The sequence below is a fragment of the Lachnellula hyalina genome (genome assembly GCF_007821495.1).
Source record: "Lachnellula hyalina strain CBS 185.66 chromosome Unknown contig00059, whole genome shotgun sequence".
Taxonomy (NCBI): Eukaryota; Fungi; Ascomycota; class Leotiomycetes; order Helotiales; family Lachnaceae; genus Lachnellula; species Lachnellula hyalina.
This window is the reverse complement of record NW_022157173.1, coordinates 136,045-160,768: the sequence shown is the minus strand read 5'-3', so window position 1 is coordinate 160,768 and position 24,724 is coordinate 136,045. Positions and strand designations below refer to the sequence as shown.

The 24,724-nt window shown below is 46.3% G+C and overlaps 7 protein-coding genes across 7 annotated transcripts; 5 read left to right on the top strand and 2 right to left on the bottom strand.

Moving 5' to 3' along the window:
- Positions 1–137: 137 nt before the first annotated feature.
- RTA1_0 (Protein RTA1) lies at positions 138–1,533 on the top strand (the record flags this gene model as incomplete). The annotated part of the gene is made up of 4 exons (XM_031149821.1): positions 138–524; positions 585–720; positions 770–1,143; positions 1,198–1,533. The coding sequence occupies 4 exons, from the start codon at positions 138–140 to the stop codon at positions 1,531–1,533; spliced, it is 1,233 nt and encodes a 410-aa protein (XP_031005679.1).
- A 1,533-nt stretch (positions 1,534–3,066) lies between these two features.
- On the bottom strand, positions 3,067–3,802 carry sdh3 (Succinate dehydrogenase cytochrome B subunit, mitochondrial; the record flags this gene model as incomplete). The annotated part of the gene is made up of 3 exons (XM_031149820.1): positions 3,067–3,508; positions 3,565–3,658; positions 3,763–3,802. The coding sequence occupies 3 exons, from the start codon at positions 3,800–3,802 to the stop codon at positions 3,067–3,069; spliced, it is 576 nt and encodes a 191-aa protein (XP_031005678.1).
- A 1,350-nt stretch (positions 3,803–5,152) lies between these two features.
- BGLU34 (Beta-glucosidase) lies at positions 5,153–7,225 on the top strand (the record flags this gene model as incomplete). Its single annotated transcript, XM_031149819.1, has 7 exons — positions 5,153–5,419; positions 5,469–5,737; positions 5,808–5,929; positions 5,977–6,111; positions 6,163–6,258; positions 6,303–6,941; positions 6,993–7,225. The coding sequence occupies 7 exons, from the start codon at positions 5,153–5,155 to the stop codon at positions 7,223–7,225; spliced, it is 1,761 nt and encodes a 586-aa protein (XP_031005681.1).
- A 1,519-nt stretch (positions 7,226–8,744) lies between these two features.
- Positions 8,745–11,096, bottom strand: Hspa12b (Heat shock 70 kDa protein; the record flags this gene model as incomplete). The annotated part of the gene is made up of 11 exons (XM_031149818.1): positions 8,745–8,944; positions 8,996–9,146; positions 9,228–9,264; positions 9,313–9,367; positions 9,414–9,485; positions 9,536–9,639; positions 9,704–10,216; positions 10,273–10,752; positions 10,813–10,877; positions 10,939–10,979; positions 11,042–11,096. 11 exons carry the CDS (start codon positions 11,094–11,096, stop codon positions 8,745–8,747), a joined length of 1,773 nt encoding a protein of 590 aa, XP_031005680.1.
- A 2,814-nt stretch (positions 11,097–13,910) lies between these two features.
- On the top strand, positions 13,911–15,573 carry pim1_1 (Protein pim1; the record flags this gene model as incomplete). Its single annotated transcript, XM_031149817.1, has 3 exons — positions 13,911–13,999; positions 14,037–14,667; positions 14,719–15,573. 3 exons carry the CDS (start codon positions 13,911–13,913, stop codon positions 15,571–15,573), a joined length of 1,575 nt encoding a protein of 524 aa, XP_031005675.1.
- Positions 15,574–18,377: 2,804 nt separating this feature from the next.
- On the top strand, positions 18,378–19,702 carry encD_2 (2-oxoglutarate-Fe(II) type oxidoreductase; the record flags this gene model as incomplete). Its single annotated transcript, XM_031149816.1, has 3 exons — positions 18,378–18,780; positions 18,862–19,194; positions 19,269–19,702. The coding sequence occupies 3 exons, from the start codon at positions 18,378–18,380 to the stop codon at positions 19,700–19,702; spliced, it is 1,170 nt and encodes a 389-aa protein (XP_031005674.1).
- A 608-nt stretch (positions 19,703–20,310) lies between these two features.
- Positions 20,311–21,837, top strand: LHYA1_G004861 (Uncharacterized protein; the record flags this gene model as incomplete). Its single annotated transcript, XM_031149815.1, has 2 exons — positions 20,311–20,769; positions 20,860–21,837. The coding sequence occupies 2 exons, from the start codon at positions 20,311–20,313 to the stop codon at positions 21,835–21,837; spliced, it is 1,437 nt and encodes a 478-aa protein (XP_031005677.1).
- Between the last annotated feature and the right edge of the window lie 2,887 nt (positions 21,838–24,724).

The following is a 24,724-nucleotide window of genomic DNA, read 5'->3' as shown; positions in this document are numbered from 1 at the left end:
CTCTGCTCTTAGCATCTGAACCAACATCAAAAACTTCTAACGTTTTGTCAAGTTATTTAACTGGGACGCTAGCTTTAACATCGAGCTCGACTTTCTGCAGCCTCTGCTATCCCCTGAACCCTCGCCTCGAAAAGATCATGCGTCTTCTTAACCTAGTTCCCTTCGCAAGTAGCGCCCTGGCACTTATTGTACTTCCTACAAATACACCAGCTCTTGTTCCCCGCGACACTACAATATCCCCTTCGCCAACTGCTGCGCCTACAGGTATATATTTCAGTACGACGATCTACGATATCATCACCGGAGTTACGGATGATCAAGTTAAGATTCCCCAGAGGACCATAACAATAGTCATACCAACATGCAGCCATACCATTACTCCAGATAAGAATGGCTATGTGCCACCTGGAACTTGCGGTGCTTTATATGAATATTACCCCAGCTTTGGTGCAGCAATTTTCTTTTCGATCCTCTTTGGTGTATTGAGTATTAGCCATATTTTTCTAGCTGCAAAATTCAAGACAGTAAGTCCTCATGAAGACTCAAGGAAAAGATACCATGAAGGCTAAAAACACCATCAACAGAGATTCGCCTGGGTGGTGATTATGGGAGCTTTATGGGAGACCATCTCCTTTACCTTCCGCTCAATATCAACACGCTATCAGCAGAGTGCAGGCATAGAGCTGGTCTCTGATCTGTTCGTCCTCCTCGCACCGCTTTGTACGTCCGCTCCTACTTTCCCTGCAAGACCACACTAACAAGCCATAAGGGGTAAACGCATTCGCATACATGGTTCTTGGCCGCCTCCTCTACTTCTTCCACCCCGCTCGCACTATTTTGTCTATCCCCGCATCAGCACTAGCCTTTGCCTTCGTTACTCTGGACTTCATTTCCTTCGTTATACAGTTGGTAGGTGGCAGTTGGGCCGGTCCCAATGATCCGACAGACAAAGTCATGCAGGGTGTACATATATATATGGGTGGTATCGGGCTTCAGCAGTTCTTCATCTTTGTTTTTCTCGGAATGGCTATCAAGTTTCATCTTGAAATGAAGGCGTTTGAACGACAAGGGTCATTAGGTGCTGGGAAGACGGGGTGGATGAAATTGCTGTGGGCTACTTATGCCAGTTTGGGATTCATTACCGTATGTGCCTTTCCTTTCTTGTCTTGGTAATTTTGAACTAACTTTACGTGCTAGATCCGTATCTTCTTTCGTTTGATACAGTTCTCTGCCGGCACGAATGCCTCGACAAACGGTCTCGTCTCACACGAATCGTATTTCTATATCCTTGAAGCTATGCCAATGGTGTTCGCGATTTCGTGTTCCCTGGTGATACACCCAGGGACTGTATTCCCAAGGGGTGAGAAGATGCCTGGGTTGTGGGGCTTAATTCGAGGGTGGCTGTGTTGTGTCAAGGGAAGAAGAGGAGTCAAAGGGTTAGAAGATGGAGTTCAGTTGGTGGGAAAGTATGAGTCACTTGACAATGAAGGGCGGCCGCCTACCTATGTTTTGACACCCCCGCGGAAGAATTGATCTAACTTATTGATGATGGAACGATAAAATCAAAGGATGATTGGTGGGCTGTTGACCGGCTTGATCTTATAATTATCGGATATTTAATGTGTTGCGATATTAGGGTGGGGTTTAAAAGCTTGCGTAAAGTCCTGTAAAGTATAGGATGGAGAGATAGAGTGGCTCTGTCATACCTAATTTCTCCTCGTTGAACCAGAGATCTTGTTTCCGTCCTTTTGGCTTGTGGTTGTTACTTGTCGCATCTTTAGCAATGCTACTGGCAAGCTAAACCTCAGTCTCAGTCTAACCATCCACTACTTCAATATCTCTCATCAGAACGGATGCTCCTGGCCAGCTAATCGTTGCACATGCCACTTATCATAGCGTAGAAATCATAAGATCAACATACTTTGGCCTTAAAACAGATTTCGTTGGTCGTTGAGTGTGCTCCGAAAAGGATATTGGGGGCACAATCTCACAGCCTGTAGTCAGCCTAGATGTTGATTTGATTTGACTGGTAGCGGATATAGCCACATGTGGAAAATGGCTTCTCTTTTTTCAGTATCGAAAGGCTGAGCAATCTTATATTTACGTTATTACTCCGCATCTCCCACATTCTACTTATAAGGAGGTAGAGTTCCTATCAAACTGTTCAACTAAGAATCTGTACCTCTATAACTTTTCGAAAACCGATAAACAACAGGTCAAATTACTATTTCTCCAATATAGCCACCGACAAAACCCATATCATATCTCCTTGAAAAACTATCAGGGTATAAAACAACCTAACCTTCACAGTCCATGAACTTAATCTTTACACATGTCCTACACGCCTTTCGCTGCGGCCGAGTTCTCGCTCGAGGTCGCCCCCACCCCTTTGCAACTCATCCAAATATTAAACTAAGTTTCCACAGGAAATTAACGACATACTAGGGAATAAACCCTTTATGGGCGACCTCTATTTTCCCACGTTTTAAAGGCAATCTTAGGAAATCAATGCCGATGCCTGACAGCAACCTGGACTCTTTCCACTCTGACTTCATCAGTAAGAACTTGGACGAGCTGGCTGCGTTTTTGGGCAAGAGCCCAGAGGATTTGCAGGTTAGTAGGGATTACTTTGTTGTTATTGATGAACAAACGAAGGAGGAGGGGACGATGCTGCTTTGTAAGAGGGAAGAGAAAGAAGTGTCGACATATAGGCAGAAGATTGAAGATGCAAATTTGAGTGTGGGGAACTTTGATAACGTATGGAAGTTTGAGCAAATGATGAGGACTGCGGAAGAACATGTTGGGAAATAAGATAGAACGATAAACAGAGGTAGCTGAAATTGGCGGCTATGGTCAATGGACCAGTTGTTATAGCGAGAAAACTTCACTCAAAGTACTTCTAAGATACAGGTATAGGGATATGCATTGCAATAAAGTCAATGCGACCACACAGCACTGCTCTGTATCACGACCCTAACAGTAGAAATATTGCATTGAATTGTTACACTCCAGCATCTCAGCATTTCATCTAAGCCGTGCCCCATCCCATATGAATCCCTTTCCCACTCACAAGAACAGAGCCAAGGCCAACGAACTAACACCCGTCAACCCCATCACAACCCAACCCGTCTTAATTACAGTTGCATTCTTGAACGCCTTCCCCGAATCCCACACAAAATGCCTGATCCCATTGAAGCTGTGAAATGTGAACGGGAGCGCAAACGCGAATTTCGTCAACACCTTGGCGGCAACAGGCCAGGCGCCAAACGCAGCAGCCAGGCTGGCGCTATCCAGATGCCAGCCAAAGAGTGGCGCGACAAGATATGCGGAGCCAAAAATGTAGAATGCACCGGATAGGACGGAGCCTGTGATGCGGTTGGTGATCGAGAGGATCCAGGGAATTTGGGGTTGGTAGATGGTGAGGTGGGGTGAGTTGGGGCGGTTCTTCCGTTGAGCGACGAGGATTTCGTACGAGTCGGAGGGCTTCATCGGTTGCGTTGTTATTGGTCTGTTGACTGCGCGTTAGTATTCTGGTTCTACGGCCCATATGAAGGGAATGCGTACCGGGTCTGCAGAGAAGAGCCCATTATTGCGGCGGGAGCAGCAAACTTCTTGAATGCCATGCTTTGGGATACAAGGCCGGGCTGGCTGGCTGCGACTGTATATCTTCATGTTAGCTAGCTATCTCATGGCTTCACTCTTGCTTGAGGTGGGATGTTGATCTGCGCTCAATTGGGAGCAGCGGACACGGGATTGACATACGCCTGCGCAGCGATTGCTGGGCTATTCTCTGTGTCAACATGATGGGCGGCGTGAGATTGATTGTCCTGTGGTTGCGATGCAATACCAATACCGTACAAGAGGGGAGAGAAATGTTGTCGTCGTCAATATACGGAAGCTATCGGCGAGCATTTGCTCCTCGGCAATTGCTCCACTGCTGCAGCCAATGAGAATCATCAACTTTCAAAGCAAGCGATTACTAATTAGCGTATCACGTGAGACGAAAAATACCCTTCATTTTTTTTCGCCTCTTGAATCCCTCTTTTCTTGGCCACGAGCATCAACCACCACGCAGCTAGATATGTGTGGCAGCGACCGGTGAAGATGGCTGGCTGACGACGTCTTGTCGTTGGTAATGGTCATGTAAGATGTTCGCAGAAAGAACTCGATCTGTCGTTAATCTCGACCTCGTGGAATCAATCTCGAGGTCGTTTCATTTTATGATCTACACTTTACAAATAGATTCTGCAATTGTGCATCTGGTTGGCGAGGATCGCAACTTGTACAGAGAAGGTCTCTATCTGGGCCGACTGTCAGTGGTGGTTGGAGAGCGAGCGTGATGGGGAGAGGAGCGCGTCCTCCGGTTTGGACGCCTCAAGTCATGTTCGTGAAAACTTGCACTTGCCAGCAACTTTGTTTTGCAGTGCCACACGAGTTACGATATATCTTCCGTGGTTTGCATTGCAAATGGAAAAACCACAAGATATCAGCAGTAGGTAGACTCCAGATATCAGATTATGTGTCGACTTTTGTCTTGATCCTTCCAAATCAAATAGAATTACAAATAATTTCCTCGTTTGTGGCATTGCCTTCTTCTCTAGTCCCAACCTTCGACATCGAAAAGCTGCCATTCGACTCGGTGGAAACACCTGAGTGGGATTTGTGCGGTTTGATCGGAAGTCCATTTCCAACCTTCAGCGCCATTAATACCTAGTCCCACCAGCATCTACTTCGTATCTGGGTCTACTTTACAGAAGATTTATTCTTTTTGTAGCATGGCTCAGAAGACAGCTCCTCGTCACGGGCCATGTATAATGGTAATTCATTTCTGTTGCGGAGGCTCGTGTCCCGTATGCATTTCTTTTGGCTCTAATCTCCATGTACTTGCAGCCAAGTGTAATTCTGGTCATGTCTCTAAGAGCTCGAGTTTGATTTACGTGTTCATAAATTTTAGTTTCCAATCTTGGTAAAATTCAGATGAAATTCTCATAACCATTTACCCGGAAAGGGCGAATACCCAGACTTAATTTCCCCCAAATGATGGAACTATAAATTCAGCGAACTATAGAACGGAAGAGACCCTTTGTTGGAAAGTTTTTTCCCTCGATTCGAACCATCTCATGCATCTAGTCTTATTATTCTCTTCTCAAAGATGTTGTCCTTCCTGGGCATACTTTTGCTGCTATCAGCTGCATTGGCAGCGACCGACAACAGTTCTCTTGGATCAACTTCGGAGTACTCTACAAAAGTCTATAATGTCTCCGCGGCGACAACAACGTTAACCTACGAGTATTCGAATGAGGAATTGGCAATGCTGTGGAACCAGGTGGGGGCGATTAAGACTGGCCCAATCACCACAACAGTTTCACCAACTCCCGAGCCCAGCTCTTATCCCAGACCCGGGGCATTTCATCCATTGGTAAATAAATTACCTTGGTCTCAATCGTCTCGAAATTGACGTTATCTAGGTCCCATCATACGAACCTTCTCTGGCAGCTGCGAAGCTACCAACCAATTTTCAGTGGGGTCTAGCTGCTAGCGCATATCAGATCGAAGGAGCCGCAAAAGACGAGGGTAAAGGACCGTCAATTTGGGATCTGATTGCACACCGAGATTATGGGGCTGTTGCGGATAACTCAACCGGTGATGTGGTCGGAAGTCACTACTATTTATACAAGCAGGACTTTGCACGTCTGGCTAGCTTGGGGGTGCCTTATTTCTCCCCATCTTTCTCTTGGTAAGCTCTACCACTTTCTAGGATGAACTTTGGAAACACATTATTCTTACGTTAATTGTGCATTTCAAAGGCCGAGGTTTTTCTCTTTCGGCAACGGACCGGTCAATCACGAAGGTGTAGCACACTATGATGATGTTGTTGCTAGTTTGATTGACGCGGGAATCGAGCCAATTGTTGTCCTTTTCCACTGGGGTGCGGATTACATTCTTCATCTGGGCCCTCAGGCTAAAGAACGCCAGATACACCCCTCGCACTCTTCAATTCGTATGGTGCTTGGACAGACCCCCAAATCGTTGAAGATTATTTCAACTATGCAAAGTTTGTGATCAACAGGTATGATAAATATGTATCAACTTGGTATACCTTCAACGAACGTACGTACCCTCTTATTGTATGCTACTGTTGTCGTCTGACCTGGCTTTCAGCTCAATACTGCAACTGGCAGTATTCCTACTATCCCGCTGGCAATGATAAAGGTAACTACCCAGCCTACAACAACATAAGCGGTGGCCTCGAAGCGCGTATGCCTGCTCCCACTACACTATTCTTGCCCACGCCAAAGTAGCAAAATGGTACCACGAAGAATTCTACGGCGCCGGCCGCATCTCCTTCAAGAACTCCGGCAATTACTACGAGCCGGAAAACAAAACCTCGGCAGCGGACATTGATGCCGTGGCCCGGCAGTACGAGTTTGCGCTTGGCTGGTTTAATGGGTGCTGGCGCGATGGCGATTACTCAGATATGTTGAAGGAGACGCTTGGTGATTTGCTGCCGGCTTTCACGCAGGAGGAGAAGGATATGATCAAGGGCTCTTGTGATTTCTTTGCTATTGATGCGTACACTGGGTACCTAGGCATAGGCATCGAGGGCGGCTCTGCAGCCTGTGCTGCTGATCCTAGCAATCCTAATTATCCCGAGTGCGCGGGTAGTTCGATCCTCGCTGCTGATGGGTTCCCGCTGGGGCCGAATGCGGATTATGCTATGAGTTGGCTGTACAGCACTCCTGTTGCTATCAGAAGATTCTTGAGCGTCATTACAAAGGAATTATTCCCAGCTGTTCCCGGTATCGTGGTCAGTGAGTTTGGATTTGCGGAACCGAGAGAGGGCGAGGAGACGAGTTTGAGTAATATCCTTTGGGATTTGAGGAGGGCCGATTATTACCAGGGCTTCTTGGGTAATATCCTTGCCGCGATTGTTGAAGATAGTAAGTCATATTCTATACTGAGAGATGCAAGAAAAGTGCTAACCAGAACAGACGTAAACGTAACAGGAGCCTTTGGATGGGCAATTTTCGACAACTTTGAATGGTTCTCTGGAAGCCGAGTGAAATTCGGTCTTCAATACCTGAACCAGACTTCTATGGAACGTATACCGAAAGCTAGCATGTTCCAGTTTTTGGATTGGTTCAAGACTCACGACGGTTCCGCACCTAGCAATAATACTTCGGGCGTAAACGGGACTTATGCTAAGGCGATTCCTCGCCCTTGAATGATACGCAAAAGCTCTATCGAGTTCTGGTATCTTCCTTTGTATTATTCTAAATATTATTTGCATGCATCTTGTTCTCTTACCGTGGTGGCGTAATTGCCGGCGCATGGAAACCTCACTCTTCAGCCCCTTCGTTCCCAAAACTACCCAATTGCAAGAGCGTTTTCAAGCCAATTGCTACATTCTAACAGCGCAGGCTATAACGAGTAATGAGAGGCAATGCGCAATCTCAGCGGGTAGCGGGCCGAGCTTATGTCTCCTTCCGTTTTGGGACCCTTGTCTGCAGTCAACTGCTTGCAGATGGTCGTCTACCCCTCCATCAGCCTGCCCTACCTCCTCATAACCCGGGCAACTACACACTCGTTTTGAGCCTCCCGTTTGCCCATCCTTTCATAGCAAGCATTTTATGATGGAGTGTCTGTCAGGGGTTCCCCACGGTCCAATTGGCTCGTTTTACCCCGCTGTTTACTTGTTTACCTCTATTGAAGATGCGAACTTTGTGTATAAACGCGAAGATGACGAGTCGCTGTTTGTGTCCATCAGTCTTGCGAAAATAAAAAATAAATTAGCTGTGTCATCCATTGAACGCCCTGCATTTAAGAAAAACCTTGAAGCAAGCCGTCCCCCATCTGCGAGAACCACACACCATTAGTTCTCGCGCGACTGTGGAGACCCGTTGAAGCTGGCTCATCTAGGGCTACAGTGTTCAATAGCTCATCATTTCTATGGTCCTATCGGTACCAGGCAACCTATATCTCACAAAGTAAGTTTCGTGAAGTTTTGCGACCCATTTTCGTATAATTCTAATTTGAAATGTTAAGAAAGACGATCACTGTTGACTCGTCGCTCTCACGATCCTCCTCCGAAACCCAGCAATGGTCCAACGAAACTATGTCGTTGCGATCGTCATCATACTCTTCATTACGATCCTTGTCCTGCTGTATTTATGCTTTGGCAGGATGTTCAGAAGGACCCTCGGATCGGACGTTGAATCGATTACCACTACTAGAACTACCCTTTCTGGAAAGGAATCGCAGCTTCCTCGCACCCCGCGAAGAGGGCCCAGGATCTTTGGTTTCCCTATGTAAAATAAGTGTGCAATTGGAATGATGCAGTGGGCACAGAACTCTTTAAATGGGTTTATGCCACTGATGGGGCGGCTGGGCTGACTTTGTTTGGACACAGTGGTTCGGCAGGTTGGGTTAAGGGTCATGGATTTGGGAGCCAGGGATTCATAAGGACGGGCAAATTCTGGTCAGGAACTGAATTCAGCAATAGATGATTTAGCGCGAATTCACAGTTCATTTTGTGGGCTTAATGGTGTTCAAATGAGAATTATTATGATGGTGAACCTTTCCCGGTACAAATTATTTCCACGCAGCCCACCCGTCCCGAGATTCGTCGCCTTACTCCATAATACAATAAAATGATAATCATATACAATATGCCAACATCGACATGCCATGTATGTTGAATACATGGATTTGATAGAACTCCAGGTGTAGGACAATACCCCAGGCTACAAAAACTCTACCTGAATAGTTTCGTACCTGACCCCATCGTGAATGAGAGCAAAGTGAAGGCTTGCCGATCTCAAGGTCATCTCAACTATGAAATATTCTTTGTAGTAGAGCCGCATATCTGTGCCTCGCACCTTATTCAATCTCACAGTAGGTATGTGGCTGAAATCTGCCCTGAGCTTCATGGATACGCTAGCCCCTTTGTCTTCATTAGGACAGTTTCCAATGTTATGGTTGAGATAGTACATACTATGTCCCGGGTAGTCCGGTGATCCAATATTTTCTTTGTCTTCGCACACGTAGATGTCGAGGTTGGCAGGTTGGAGGGGTCCCTCGTCAACTGGTTGGTCTACGCAGAAGGTAAAGTGTTCGGGAGGACTTGATTCCTTCACCGGTGCTCCCTAGGATATTCAGTTAGAAGTAAACTTTAGCAAGGCACTTTCAGGCAAAGGGCATGCCTTCTTCAGAAACCACTGCATGACATCGACTCGTGTTTCACCCGTAACATCGTCTTTTGTCCTGTCATCCAATCAGCGGTTGATGCAAGATCATTGCTAAGGATATTACGTCGTAGTTTTTCTTGGGTCGTATTTATTCGTCAGGGGAAGCCAACATCGAGTTCCTGTAGATCAAGATCATGTGGTCAGTATTAAATTAGTAGGACGGACCAGAAATTCGACCAGAAGTCCCTAGGACTAGAATCACAGGATAATCAGGCGTGGGAATTTGTCTCAGCTCTCCTATTAATGTGAACCGAACATCTAATGATAAATGAAAAGGATTTACTAACCGTAATTCCTGCGTGCAATATTCGTATCAACAAGAAAGGTGGCAAGCCTTGGGACCTTCTTGGCCAAGCCGTAAATCAGAGCACCCCTAACAATGGAGGTATTGCTGTAGTATCATGGGTCAGTCTCATATTTTTGCTAAATAAGATCCATTTTTGGGGGTTGATTACCTATTTTCGACTTTGCGCACATCAACACCATCACCTAGCTCATCTCTCAATCTGGACCGAAGATATTCATTTCGTCCAAAGCCCCCGGCAAGCAGAACCGCTTTCACACTTTTGCCAGTGTTGACGGTTGCTTGTATCTGCGACTTGACACGCTTCACGATTTCCTTCACAACGGGTTCAAAGACTTTTTTGATGTCTTTGCCTGGAATCTCGAGAAAACCACTCCTGATACCAAGGGCAGAATTGTCAGGAAGTCGTCTGACTCGAATTGTGTAGGTTCGATTGGTGTCCCCAGCAAACTTTCTCTTGATGTCTTTTTCAAATGTCTTCAGAGCAGCAGCCTGGTATTCGTCATCCCACGGACCGTAATCGTGGAACTTTTTGGTCAAATAGTCCGCGAATATACGATCGAGGAAGGTGCCACCGCACAACGCTCCAGACCCAACTACTACCTCTCCAATCACTGGAATTGGCTTTAACGAATTCACAGTATATGACACGAGGTCAATTGTTCTGTTGATGTCTCAATTAGTACTAGCACAGAAAACTTTAGTTTTGATGTGACTTACCCTCCTCCCGCGTCGCAGATGACAAATGTGTCATTAACCTTGAGATTCATATTCTCCATGCTCTGCAATGCATAAATGCCTGCAGCTTCCGGCTCTGCCACAATCTGAATGTTGTTTCTTGCCCCCATACCAGCCTTTTCGGCACAGACGAGAGTTGTGTCTTTTGACTTGTCTTGCCAAATTGCTGGCACAGTAATGATGTATTCTCTGGGGGTGTTCCGCCAGAATGCCTCGCTGAAACGGTCTTTGAAATATGTATCTGTATGTTCTCTGAGAGCCGTGAGATAGTTTACAACATGTCTTTGGCACTCGGAGTCGCTCATTTTTGGCGTCTTGATGGGATACTTCTTCGCTAGGCTTGTCTCCTCAACATTAGGATACAGGCCCAATTTGAACCATTCGATCTTGCCATCTTCATCGTCGTCGATGTTGAACCCAAATCTAGGTGGGCTGAATTGTCCAGGATCATACTTCAGTATTCTATGGGACTAGTCAGCAAGTTCTACAGTAATACAATATAGAATGATGGGCGTCACTTACGTTGGGACTTTCTCACCCTCCCCTCCGGCTTCGCCCCAGTCCTGTATGACAGTTTGCCTTTGATGCTATACGCTTCTCGATCAGTGACAACACTTCCGGGTAAATTGACTTGTGCTCTAGGCTCACATTTAAGGTCTGTAAGTAGGCAACGCCTGAAAACGTAGTTCCTGTAATAAAGTGGCATCCGTTAGAGAAGCTTTTGTGAAATGACAGAGAAGGCTGAGCCTACCAAAGTCTACTGCCACTAGCAGCCTCATAGGCTCTTTGGGCTCTTTGGGCGCCATGACTGATGCTATTTGTTCCAGCGTCCTTGGGTTTGAATAATATCAGGTGGTGCCTAGTTGTGTCAATGCTGTAAAGCTTGGTGATGGGGAATCGCAGAAGGTCAAATCGCAGCCCGCCAGCGAATATATATTTCCTTGTGTAGGCTCAATGTAACCCACCCCTCCACCAAAGTGAGGCTGTCTATAATCCTAGCAAATAGCCCACTGCCGCCTAAAGATATCGCAGCCATTACGCGAGAGTTAATCATCCCCATTCGTTGCTGTGCTTCGGATTGGGCCATTCCCGGCAAATTTTGAAGAGGGTGGGATGACAGCATGTTTGTTGCAGGAGTGTGGTCAGAACCATGAATACTACCACTTGCCGAGTAGGGATTCTCCCCGTCCCCGTCAATCGGCACGATAAATATATTCCAGAGCGCCCCTATCGCTCGCTTTCCCGACCTTGAGTTTTAGCAAGTACACTGTACTGATAGAAAACTATTCTAGTAATTCCACAGGGTCTTATTGATCTTAGGGAATCATCTCGGCTTGTTCTAAAAACTTCTAACTTCGCAAGGTGTCTGGTCCGTTTGGCGCGAATTTACGACTGTTTTTTGGCATTCAACACATTGCAGCCTTGTCAGGTATACTATGGCCTGAATGTTATGCGACACCAACACACAGCGGGGAACGTATCTTGCCACAGAGCTCTCAAAGCACTTTCAAATTGGGGATGGAGATGTCAGACTCGGACTCTCCTGGGGGTCTATCTGTGGGATCACTAGAGGAGGAAAACGCGAGATTGAAAGCAGACTTGGAAGAATGCAAAATCCGCTTATTCGAGCTATTATGTGAAGACAACCAAGTATCGGACGGGACTATCAGGAAAGAATACGACGATATCTGCGAATCAATTGAGAAATGGATAGATGAGGTGTTTAAAGAGTGCGACTTCACAGGCAGGTTCAACATCGTCTTGAAAAGAGAGCCCCAGAATCTGTCAAAACTTGGAATTGACCCCGCAATCCAAGATTCTGAGCTGGCGGGTGATGGGGCCCCAGGAGTTGTCTGGCTGAGCAAACAAGACACTTGCAACCACATCGTCCTATCACTCGCGATCTGGCATTTCATGGAGTTTTATATCTTCTGCAAACACTTCCCTATTGGTACAACAAGAGACCAAATCGTGATTTTCGAAGATATACTAAAAGTGAAGAATAAAGAACAGGATAAAGGTGCGTGTTTGATTCAGTCGACCTCGGAATGTCATATTAATAATGAACCAACAGGTAGTTCAATTCGGACTAGAAAATGGAGATCCGAAACAGTAACCGCAATGACCAAGACTCTAGGATTCAGAGACAGCCGAGAACAAAAGTTGAAGCTTTACTTCAAGGAGCTCGTCAAGGACATGGGATATTGGATGGAAGACAATATCCTCCGTGATCATAAAGACGAACTATACGACGACATCTTTATTCCAGCGACACAGCTCCATTGCTTGATAACATGCTCCACGAGAGACTACGTCTTCAAATCGCCAGAGATAACACGGGATCAGGCCCCCACCAAAGTGTCATCTTGGACATTTAGAGATATCTTGACTTGGAGAAAGTTTGGCTATAGCGCATTTGACGAATCGCAGCGTTTACTTTATGGAATAACGCCCGGTCTATACCGCTGTGGGGTTGAGAACGAAGCTGATTTGGAACTGGTCAAGCCTGTCGTCGTCGTATATAAGTCGCAGCAACGAATCAAACCATCTAGTAGTTTGAAAACTCCTAGCCCCTCTCCAACGCGCGACAGGACGCGGAATACCGACAATCTGAATCACAACAAGGACAAACCTTCCAAGCGACAATCCAATTCCGAACGATTAAATGACAGTATCAGTCTCTCGGCGATGAAGAATATATTCGCACCCAAGAAGAAACATTCAGGCTCCAAACAAAAACAATCCGAAAGCCTTGTTCAAGAATCGAGACCTAGGGCTACCAGAAGAAGAAGCAGCCGAGACCATGGCGGAGAACAAACGTCTAGCCATAATTCCGATCAACAGAAACGTGCGGATACTATGCCAATTTTCCCAGAAGGCAACGAAGAATCGACTGAACGGGTGATTTGGTCCTCGACATCAGACATTGGTTTCGGTCGTGGGCAGAGGACAGGAGATCATGCAACGGGACGTTCATACGATTCGATAAGCGGAGGGGGCTCTGATCAACAAGTGTCAGTCTCTCGGGTTCCACCGGGAACTCAAGTGTCGATATCTACTTTTGAATATCCCCCGGAGTTACACTACGATGAAATAATACCGCAGTAGTTAGTTCAAAAGACATGCAGTTGCTTCACTTCATGTGAGATGGCCCAAAAATGCATTGTTGAAAAGTGCGCCTACATAGACGGAGCTGTAATTTGAGCAGAGCAGATTTCCCCTTAAATAAGCGAAACCTCTAGATAAAATGCTACCTCCGTATATTAGAATGAGAACGATAAAGTTTACGAAGTTTACGAAGTATACATACGATACAATAAGGTTTGAAGCTAGGGGGACCGCCGATTACCTTAAGTAGGTCGGGTCGGGTCGGGGCCAGCCTCAGGCCAACGGGTAAATAGTTGACTAGGAGACCCTTGTAATGTAACTTGCCGAATTTAGAATACAACAACAACAAACCTTCGCGCTGCGCTTTTAAAGTGAACCTTAATGTGAACCTATCTACATACTAGGTACCGATCTACGACCTCACAATCATCTGAGTTCGTTCTGAATTCGTTCAAGCAATTCCCTAGATTCCGCCTAAATCTCTTCATTTCTTTCACCCACCGCGTTGCATCATGCCACCACGCGCAGCCGCTTCCGGAACCATCAAGAAGCCAGCACCCAAGGCGCCGGCCAGAAAAGACCTTGCTCCAGTTACTTGTCAGTACTCATGCATATATGACCAACTAACCAACTCCTAGAATGAATGCTAATTCTTCTCAAGCATCAAAAGCTGCGGCCTCGAAACCTGCGAAATCGAAATCTGAGATCGTCAAAACTGCACCAAATAAAAAACGCCAAGAACCCAACGAACCAATCTCGAGACCTGCGAAAAGGTTAAAAGCTACAGCACTTAACATTCCTCCGACAAAGAGGCTGGACATTTATGTTTGCGGTGACGGCGAGTGTGGTGAACTCGGCTTAGGCGCGAAGCCTATTGATGGAAAGAAGCCTACGCACGTCAAACGCCCTCGTCGCAATAGGCTTCTCGATGCTACCACGGTCGGAATAGTTCAGGTTGCCGCTGGCGGTATGCATTGTGTCTCTCTCACGCATGATCAGAAAATTGTGACGTGGGGCGTTAATGACAACGGGGCACTTGGCCGAGATACAAGCTGGGAGGCACCGACAAGAGATATTGACCAGGAATCCAACTCGGAAGATTCTGATGATGATGATGTCGACTTGAACCCGATGGAAAGCACACCTATCGCTATACCCGCAGAAAGTTTCGGTAACTCTGTCCTAACATTCGTCCAAGTTGTAGCTTTAGACAGCGCTAGCTTTGCGCTTACAAGTGAAGGTTTGGTCTATGGTTGGGGAACATTTCGCGTGAGTTCAAAGTCAGTTCAAGGCTATCGTTACACTCTAATAGATTCATAGGCCAATGATGGGGTCATGGGCTTCTTCACAAAGGACGCCATCGAAGGCGAAAAGAAGAAAATTGGGGAGAAGAAATTACAGCGAAAGCCTGTGCATATACCCTTTCTAACGAAGATTGTATCTCTTGCAGCAGGGAACAATCATATTCTAGCTCTCGATAATAACGGAAAAGTCTTCGCATGGGGCGCAGGAGAGCAAAGCCAGCTCGCTCGTCGCGTTGTAGAGCGAACTCGGTTTGGAGCTCTTACTCCTTGTCGAGTAGCCCTGTCAAAAATAAAGCAAATTGCATGTGGCGCATACCATTGCTTTGCCATTAACGAGAGCGGCCTAGTATATGCTTGGGGATCAAATAACTTTGGCCAGACAGGCATTCTAGATGGGGCAGGACAAGGTGATGCAACTATCCTGAAGCCAGGTATAGTCGAATCTCTTCGCCCTTATAAGATCCGAGAAATTCAAGGTGGCGAACATCACTCGATCGCTTGTACCGAAGATGGTGAGCTGTTGATATGGGGCCGTTGCGATGATGGGCAAGCCGGCATCAAGTTGGATAATCAGCCAAAAGATAGACTTGTCTTTGATGAATGGGGCAAGCCACGCATTCTTATGCCTACTATTATCCCAAGCATTCACGCAGTTTCGGTTGCTGCTGGGATTGATAACTCGTTTGCAGTCACTTTGGAAGGGAAAGCATATTCGTGGGGCTTTTCTGCTAATTATCGAAATGGTCAGGGGACGGACGACACCGTGAAGGAGGCCACTTTGGTTATCTCGGCCGATATCAAGGACAAGAAGCTTTCCTATGCAGGATGTGGAGGACAATTTTCTGTACTTGCAGGTCCCGCCGAGAGTTGACAGGTTTACATCATTCAGATTCTACGCCAACCATTGACGCATTTGCTTGTTCTAAGCCATCTTCTCTGACGGCTTGCTGTCTACATCCACCACATCTGTTGGCTGAGATGTGTTGTATTCTATTCCATCCACCATATGGACCAAATAATGCTTCCTACCATGGAAGATCCAGCCGAAAGTAGCAAGTAAAATGCCGGCAATACCAAAGACAGATGCATAGTTCATGTTTTCTGCTGTGACTGGCCACGAGCCTGGGAGCGCCTCCACTACAACAGATCCTAGGTTGAATATGAAGCTGAAGATCTCGCAAGCAGTACCTAGTACGTAATTCATCTTGAAATAACCTCTGTTCTGATCGAGGTATCGTCTTTTCGTCAAAAGCGAAGCTGCCGTCAGCGGAAGGAATCCTAGGCTGTAAAAGAAGTTGGCTGAATCAATAATAATATTAAAGCCAGTACTAGTACCCAAATAAATGAAGCTCATAAGGAAGTTCACAAACATGCAGGTGTAGAGCACGTTGACTGGGAGGTTGTATTTGTGATCCACCTTGCCGAACCAGTTCCCGAATGGCACAGAGCCTCCTCGAAAGAAACCGTATAGAAGACGAATATTGGCCGATATATAGCTAAAGTTCCCAAATAGGGATGCGACGAAGACGAAGAGAAGGAGTATAAAAGCCGCTCCTTTCGAGCCAGTACCTTGAAGGTATAGTTCGCCGATGATTGAGGGAAAGTCTGTGTCTAAGAGACCATCAAAATCGGTGATGCAATAGTAGACGGCGACGTAGAACGCAAAAACTCTGTAAAGCTTGTCAGGCCAGTCAAAGTTATAATATAACAGATTAAACTCACGTAGCGATATTTCCTGCCTGTTGAGCAACCATCGCAATAGGAATATTGCGCGAGGGATTTTCTACGTCGTCTGCCATATTCAAAAGCCAATGAGGGGGTCCATAAGCGTATAGTGGACCTATAGACGTTAGCCTAGCTTTACCATTAACGCCTCTCCTGTTGCGGTGCAACATACCTAGAAGCCCCAACAGTGCGCCGGCTACACTTGATGGCCATCCACTCCCATTCTGAAAGCTTGTCCATACAAAACTTTGAGCCGCTTGTTAGCTGTAGGTATTGTACAAGAGTGTATGAGGACATACGCATCTGAGGGTCTTTTATTACCAGCTGACATGCCCAACATGACACCGATTGTAACAACTAGACCGGTTACTAAGACAAAAACTAATGATGAAATCAGCGCCATTGTCTCCTCGTTCTTCCCACCAATAATCACCTACTCCCAATCCCATTTGCCATTGCTATGCCTCGGTTGCCATATTTGATCGCAAGAAGAAATCCAATATTATAGAACTGAAACAGAAGCCATATCTGCCACCGCGCAGGGACAAAACTCTCATGAAAGATACAGGCGAATGTAAAACTCAACTCGGCAAGTACAAGAATAAGCACAGGTGGTATGAATGCAACGGTCAGCGAGTGGAAAACCCCAACGAAGTAACCCTACAGTTTGTTGTCATTAGCTGAGTGTCACATTCTACAAAGGACAATAGAGACGCACCATCATACGTCCGTATTCTGGGCCACCCAGTTGCGTTGCAATGTAAGTACAACCGCCTGCATTGGGAAATGCAGAGCCGTACTCAGCGAGATTCAAGCAAAATATGGAAAGAGCAGCCCCGACCGCCAAAGTACCCCAGATTTCAACAGCTGGTCCTCCGCCATAGATACCAATGACCAAAGCGCTCGCAGCAAATGACCAAGCTCTAGAAGATTCGATTAATAAGATGTGAGTTTAGCGGCAAGTGCTGGTTAAATGCTCACCCAGGGAGAACGACAGCTAGTGCAGACACAGACCATACTCCCATCGTGCTACGAAGCTCTTTTCGTTGTGACGCATCATGCACTGTCTCATGGGAGGTGTGAGCCTCTTTGGATTCCATTTGTGTGGGCCTCGTAAGTTTTGCTGGAATCTGACAAGAAAACTTCAGGGAGTATCAAGCGCTGACGAGGATGTTGTGTCCTTTCACATGAAGACAAGACGTCTTTTATATATCAGCTGTATATTAGAGCGGTGTTGAAGTGCCAGCTAGCGTAAACATGAAAGATAGCATGCTAGATAAACAAAGAGACTGGGAAAGTAAAGCTTAGAGTTTATGTTCTAGTAGAAATTTAAATGGGGCTGCAAACTGATAAAGGTGGTGTATTATTATGGATCATTTACTATCTCGGAGATTAAGTTATGCTTACGAGGGTAAAACGTGGAAGCTTGACTTCCGGGAGACGAAGTCTGAAGTTTGCATAGACAATGATACAGTATTCCCACCTAAAATGTACCTTGTCCTTCGCAATCAGTGATATGCAGTTGAGGGTCATCTATCTTTCGGCTTGGCGGACTTAGCAAAGCTTCCGTTAGAGTAGTTGGACGTTTCGGAGAAAGGTGCATTACCCGAACCAATGCGGCCAAAGCTTTGGAAGGCTGACGGCCATCTTCTGCATAATGCCGATCATTTGTGGGAGGTGGAATGTCTGATATTCCGAAAATGAATAGAAGGATTTTTGTATTGAGACGTCGGTGTCAAATTTCGCCATGGTGTTTGTAAAGCCTCGCCGTCTTTGTGGATGACCCAGAGGAGTCGAAGGTCTACAGTTCCGAAAATACTGTATAAAACTTACGTGGTGTAGCAGCAATCTTCAAACAGATATTCCGACATTTGAAAATCTGATCTTGATTGGCAAGAGAAGGCGCATATATATTTATCTCAACCCACACCTCCTTACACTTCGTGCAAAATGTCTTCCGAGAGCACAGAAGTCATGATCGGGACGGCAGGAGTCGTTGAATCCAAACTCATCCTATCACAGGGTATCAGCAGGCCCATATCTAATGGACTTGGTGGCCAGTTCAAAGAGATTCCTGTTATCGACCTCACCGCGTTGCACTCCAAAACTGCTACCGCGGCGGATTTAGAGAGACTGGTGGTTGACCTTCGCGATGCATGCAGCCGTACAGGTTTTTTCGTCATCAAGAATCACGGCGTTGATTGGAGCATTGTAGAAAATGCTTTCGGGAGTGTTAAGGAATTCTTTGCTTTGCCCATGGAGGTCAAAATGAAGGTGCACCAGTCATTGTCGCCTTCGTACATGGGATACGAGCAACCATATTATACCAATGTCGATCGGTTGAAGAAAGGAGGTGAGATCACTCTTGTCGTCGTGGCGGCCACCGTGGCGGTTACTTGACTCTTCGATTATCGCATGCTGATATTTCATACAGATCTCAAAGAGTCCATGACCTCGGCTTATGATCCGTTCCTCGACCCTGCGGGAGTAAAAGACCAAATGCCAGAGCTCATTCGCCGCAAGAACTTATGGCCCGACCCAAATGATGCTCCCACTTTGCAACCTTGCTTGGAGGCATATCGTACTGCTTGCCTCAATCTCGTACGACAGCTCGCAGGCCTCATGGCCAAGACTATTGGGGAACAGGAGGACTTTTTTGAGAAAAAGTCAACGTATCCTATTGCAGGGATCCGTGCGCTGTATTATCCCCCTCAAGAAGCAAGTGATGAGGACGAGACAGGCCTGGGAGCCCATACTGATGTGCAGCGTATGTAAACTTTCTCAGAGCGAGTTGCTCGGAGTCCTCATACATGCTTGAATTGAGCTGACCTTAGTATATAGTCGTCACGATGATCGCACAAGATCCTTACGATGCCTCAGGTTTAGAGGTTCTCAATGCGGCTGGAGAATGGATTTCGCCAAAACTGGAGCCAGGGACATTTGTCGTCAACTTAGGGGATATGATGGGCCGACTGACCAATGACTTCTTTTTGAGCACTATCCACCGCGTGCGTAACAAGTCTGGACAAGGCAGGTATTCGTTGCCATTCTTCTTCGGTCTGAATGCTGATGAGTTGATCACCACGCTCCCTCACTTTGTCACCGCTGAGAAACCGCTCGTGGAGGGATACGATATTGGCATGACGGGGTATGAGCATTATAATAGGAGAATGCAGAGAGCTCATCACAAGCATCCTGAAGCGACGAGCAAACTTAACGATAGACTTCCGCCCGGAATGACGAAGATTAATGGCATACTAGTTAATGGCCTGTAATAAGATTAATAACAGGAAGATGGATGCGATGCTAGAGAAAACGCTAGAACAGACGCTAGAGTTTCGCTAATGGAAAGGTCCGTGCTTTTGAGGTTATTCCCAACTTTCATGCCTGTACTTCTCTTTTCTTTTTGTAGTAGCTTGGGTTCATCAAAACTTGTTATAGACAGCTAGCATAGCAACACCTACTTTATGTGCTATTTTAATGCGCTCTAATGCATACTCCATCGGCTTACGTGAAGTGTCTGGCGATACTGCTGTATCCAGGATATTAATAAAACTCTCTGTTTTATAAATAACGCTGCTAAAGATACCGTTTGAATGAAATACCCGAAAAGTCAGAATGACAAAGAGTTACGGGCAATATGCATTTATTCCGACGGGCACTTTTGGATGTGCCGCCGGTCGATACACACGTTCGCACCCGTCTCTCAATAATGGGGTGGCGCTTGCAGGGGGCCGGGCCCAAATGTAGCCTGTCCATCTTCGACACCCATAATTTACAAGTGACAGGCAGCCGAGTAGTGAGCAGTCAATCTCTCAGACTCTCTTCCCATTTCATCCTATTCATTCTGCGTTGCCTTACTTAAGCGTTTTATGGAGGAAAGATGGCATCGACGCTTTACACAAATGCAACCATTATCACGGTCAATCATGAGCGTCACGTCATTCGCGACGGGTGGATTCATGTCGTGGGCAATTTGATTGCTGCCATAGGTCCCACCAGCAACATTAAGTCCAAGTTAGACAAGCCTACGAATACCAAGATTGTATCTTTGCATGGAAAGATTGTAATCCCCGGTCTCATAAATGTACATGCTCACCTGATTCAGTCACTGATCAGAGGGTTGGCGGAAGGAATGCCGCTACATAATTGGGCCTGCGATACTATCTGGCCGATGGAGGTTGCTTTCGAAAATGAAGATGGCTATATTGCAGCGAAATTGACAATGGCTGAAATGCTCAAGACCGGCACAACTTGCTTCTTAGAACCAATGCTACCAGTGCAAGCTGGACTTGAAAATATTAGTAGAGCAGTGGGCGAAGTTGGCATTCGCGCCTGTTTGGTAAGATTTCCTAAACACACCTTCATGTAATCGGGGGGTTTGTTTTCAATCGTAAGCCTCTTTGCAAATAGTATACTAATATAACACTAGGGCACCCTAGTCAAGGGACCAAAAACTCATAGTCACCTTGGAGTCACTGATGTACGGGATAAAGATGCAGCACTGATGTCTGTTAACGCCGCCATCGCGAACCATAAGAAATATCATGGGAACTTCAATGACCGCCTGCATATCTGGATGGCCGCTGATACACCGCGAGGTGCCGATGAATCAGGTTTTGCGGCCATTGGGGAGGCCGGACTTCAGCACAACATCAGAGTGACAATGCATTGTGCAGAAGCATCTGGTGACAAGAAAATGATTCGGGAGGCTTATAAAGCAACGCCTTTGGAATTCTGCTCGAATACAAAGATGGTTGGCTCGCACGTTGTCCTCGCTCACTTAGTTCACATTGCGGAGGATCTGGATATTGAAATCCTACAACGTACGGGTACATCTGTTGCACATAATCCAACCAGTAACGCCAAGCTCGGAGATGGCATCGCACCTATTCCACTCATGCTTGCTGCAAATATCAATGTAGCCCTCGGCAGCGATGGCGGGCCTTGTAACAATGCATATGACCTCTTTCGAGATATGCACCTGGCAGGTCTTATTCACTGTGCCAAAGCAGAAGATCCCACGCTGCTGCCGGCAGAACAGATACTTGAGATGGCCACTATCAATGGCGCCAGGGCGTTGGGGTTGGAATCAACCTTGGGCAGCTTGGAGGTCGGCAAGAAGGCTGACTTTGTCGTCATCGACCCCAGTGGACTGAATGCTGCGCCTTATGATCCAGCAGATACGACTTGCAGTGGCATGCACCCTACGACAGTAGTAGTACACTCATGCTCTGGTGAAAATGTGGAGATGGTCGTGCTTGATGGAGAGGTAGTGGTTGAAAATGGCGTTCTTCTCCGTGTGGATGAGGCACAAATCAAACAGAATGCGCGAGATGCGTCTTTGAGGCTTCGCCAGAGTTCTGGAGTCAAGGCACAGCCCATGAAGTTAGGATGGCAGTACATCTAAAGCCACCAAGCTAGTACCTTGAAAATATATCAAATTATTATTAAAACGGTCTTCGACGAAGCCTTAGTTATACAATTTGAGATACTGGATATGTGTCGAAAATGAGGGATGTTGAATAACAATTCAGCCTCTAGATTCTTTGCGCTTTCAAGGAAACTGTATCATGCCAGGATAAAAGTCAAGATTGATATCTGGAAGGGAACCATTATTGCCATCAAAAATATCATTTAACCCATATATTTCCCCCATCAGTTCCTGGTCCCTGGACGCAAGCTTTTGCTGTTCTGTTGGCGTGTTTCCAGTACCTGGCTTTGTATGATCGACCTCCCAACTCGACCACGCATCAGTGAAGATCGTACCTGTGATATCTGTCATCATCTGGGCGCATTGATAGTTGCCATCGTTATCCATGTCGAGTGTGTTAAAGGCAGAGTTGAGGCGGTTGTGATCATGTAAAAGCTCCCGAGATCCCTGCTGTCCTTTCTCAGCAGCGATTGACTCCGCGACTGATGATCTCAAAACCTCAAACAAATCGCAATACTTCTTTCCAGGTGACCAGTGCTCTGCCATGACATGCAGCAAAGTGCTGCATATATTAAGATCGGGACTTGTCGAGAGCTGAGTGGGGTCGTGTCGGCAAACCCATACACAATAGAGCATGGTTAAGCCTGTGTCACAGGTCAGCGTCAAATCCGAGCAATAGCACACTGCTGGGAATCCGGTGGAGATCTAACCTGCCACGAAAATTGTTTGCAGCGTCATTTTTGAGAAACTGATTTCAAAATACTGATGAAGTTTTTGAAATGCTTCGCAAAGACCAGCGCACGCTTCCGCACATGACTTGACATATTTTGGGTTTACCTCAGGTACGAACAGCTGAGGATATAACAAGAATCGCAAGGTTTTATAGTACTCATATATAACCATCTAAATATTTTAGTGGATGGATACAGGTTCAAATCGACGAATGAGGAGAGACACTTACAGTTCTATTATGTCCATGATAATCGATCATCTCGGGCGCGGACCTTTTGATAGTGTCTCTTGGTACAGTTGCCTTCCACTGTGCAAGCTCGTCTAGAAATGGATCGATGTCCATTTCTGAGACGAATGATTTCCTGTCCACACGATATATGGTCTGTTGGATCCTGGATTCGATCTGTCTTAGGTGTATAGTGTGAATGAAATGAGATATAGACGTGGACCGGGGAACAAAATGAGTCGAATGCGAAATTGAGGATCTTGGAGGGGGATTTGGCTCTTCCGCATCATCATCGATATCAGTTGGTAACTACGAAACAATTAGCAACACGTAGTTCCCATGGATCGGGAAACGCACAGAAATATCAATGTCTCGATCAGATATAGCAAAAGGGCGACCCATCTCAATTGATGTTTGCCTATCCAAGCAATAACAAGACCAGAAAATCCTCCGACGCATCTCTACGTCCTGGACACGGTCTTTTGGCGAATAAGTCTCTCGATGGTAACCATAGCAGATACACAGCCGCATAGCAACTCCTGCATACGTCCTGACATGCAAGTTAACTCATCAAAATAAAACAGTTAGCAGCTTTAGAGCACATACCAAACACCTGGGCCTCCGATCAGTCGGAGAGAATATATAGTAAGGAGGAGCAACATCACAGCAGCTCGGATATCGGTGAACTTCAGTATTTCTTCCAGATGTTTCGCAGCGGCCTTGAAAAGAACCTCTGAATTGAATCCCTTCATTGTATCTATGGTTTCCAGATACTTCCCACCAATAGCATAAATGAGACTCAGCGTGCATGTATCGTAGACGTTATCCAGGGTTAGACGTCTGGAGTGGAGACTTCTGATATGTGCAGTTCTGAGGATAGGCCACTGGTTGGCAACAATTTTCAGATAGCCCTCTAGAAGCCGATCTGCTAACTTTGGACAAAGCCAGAACAGCTCTTCCCCACACGTCCTTGTGTTTCTAGTGGACGTTTCCCATTCTTGGTCAATTGTACGCTGAATAGATGCGACTGGACTGGATGCAAATTCTTCAAGCTTTGGTCCCACGTCCACGACACCAACAATCTCTTCTATCACGCGGCCAAGGGCAAGGCATGAAGCTGCCCCAACAAAGAAGCCGTGTGACTCTATCACAAGATCCCGCACTACAAACGATGTGGTATTTTTGGAAGTAAGCGCCCTAGAATTTCCCCGGTGGGCAGACGGGAACTGTGGCAGCAGGGTCTTATGGCAACCTTTAGGGCTGATATTTATACTGTTTTCCGTGTCTTTTTGATTTCTGTGCATTGTCGAACCAGATGGAAAGCTAGCCGAAGGGTCTTGGGAGCGAATTGGTGGTTGCCAATGATCTTCTCCATACTTTATCTTCCCTTCCTTACTCATTTCACTTTCAAGTTCTGCCACACGATCTTCCAGTGCTTTAACATATGATCGCCTACCATATGCTGTAGACTTTTTGCTAGGCGCGTACTCACAGGTGGCCTGGGATTCGTTGCATTTGTTGCATGAGGGGCGACCACCATTGCACTGTTTGCCAGACCAGTCAGCTTTCTCTCAAAGTAAATACCCTCAAATACGGATTCGAGGAACCTTTTGCTTCCTTCTTTTACATCTTGTGCACGCTATTGATGCCCTTTCTCGCTTCTTGACCTTGAAAGCGCCGTCAGATGGCTTGAGCACAGAGTCTGTCTCGAGGGGATCGAGCTGGGCATAACTTGAAATCTCACAATTGGCCATGGAGTCACGAGCTGTACGAAGAAAATAGCGAAAATAGGGTACGAATATTACTGCCAAGTCCTCGAATTGAATAATAGACGTTAGGTATACGTTTTGTCGATGGTGCCAAAGGCCATCCCACTTGTGAGGACTAGCAGCAATCGGAGGGTTC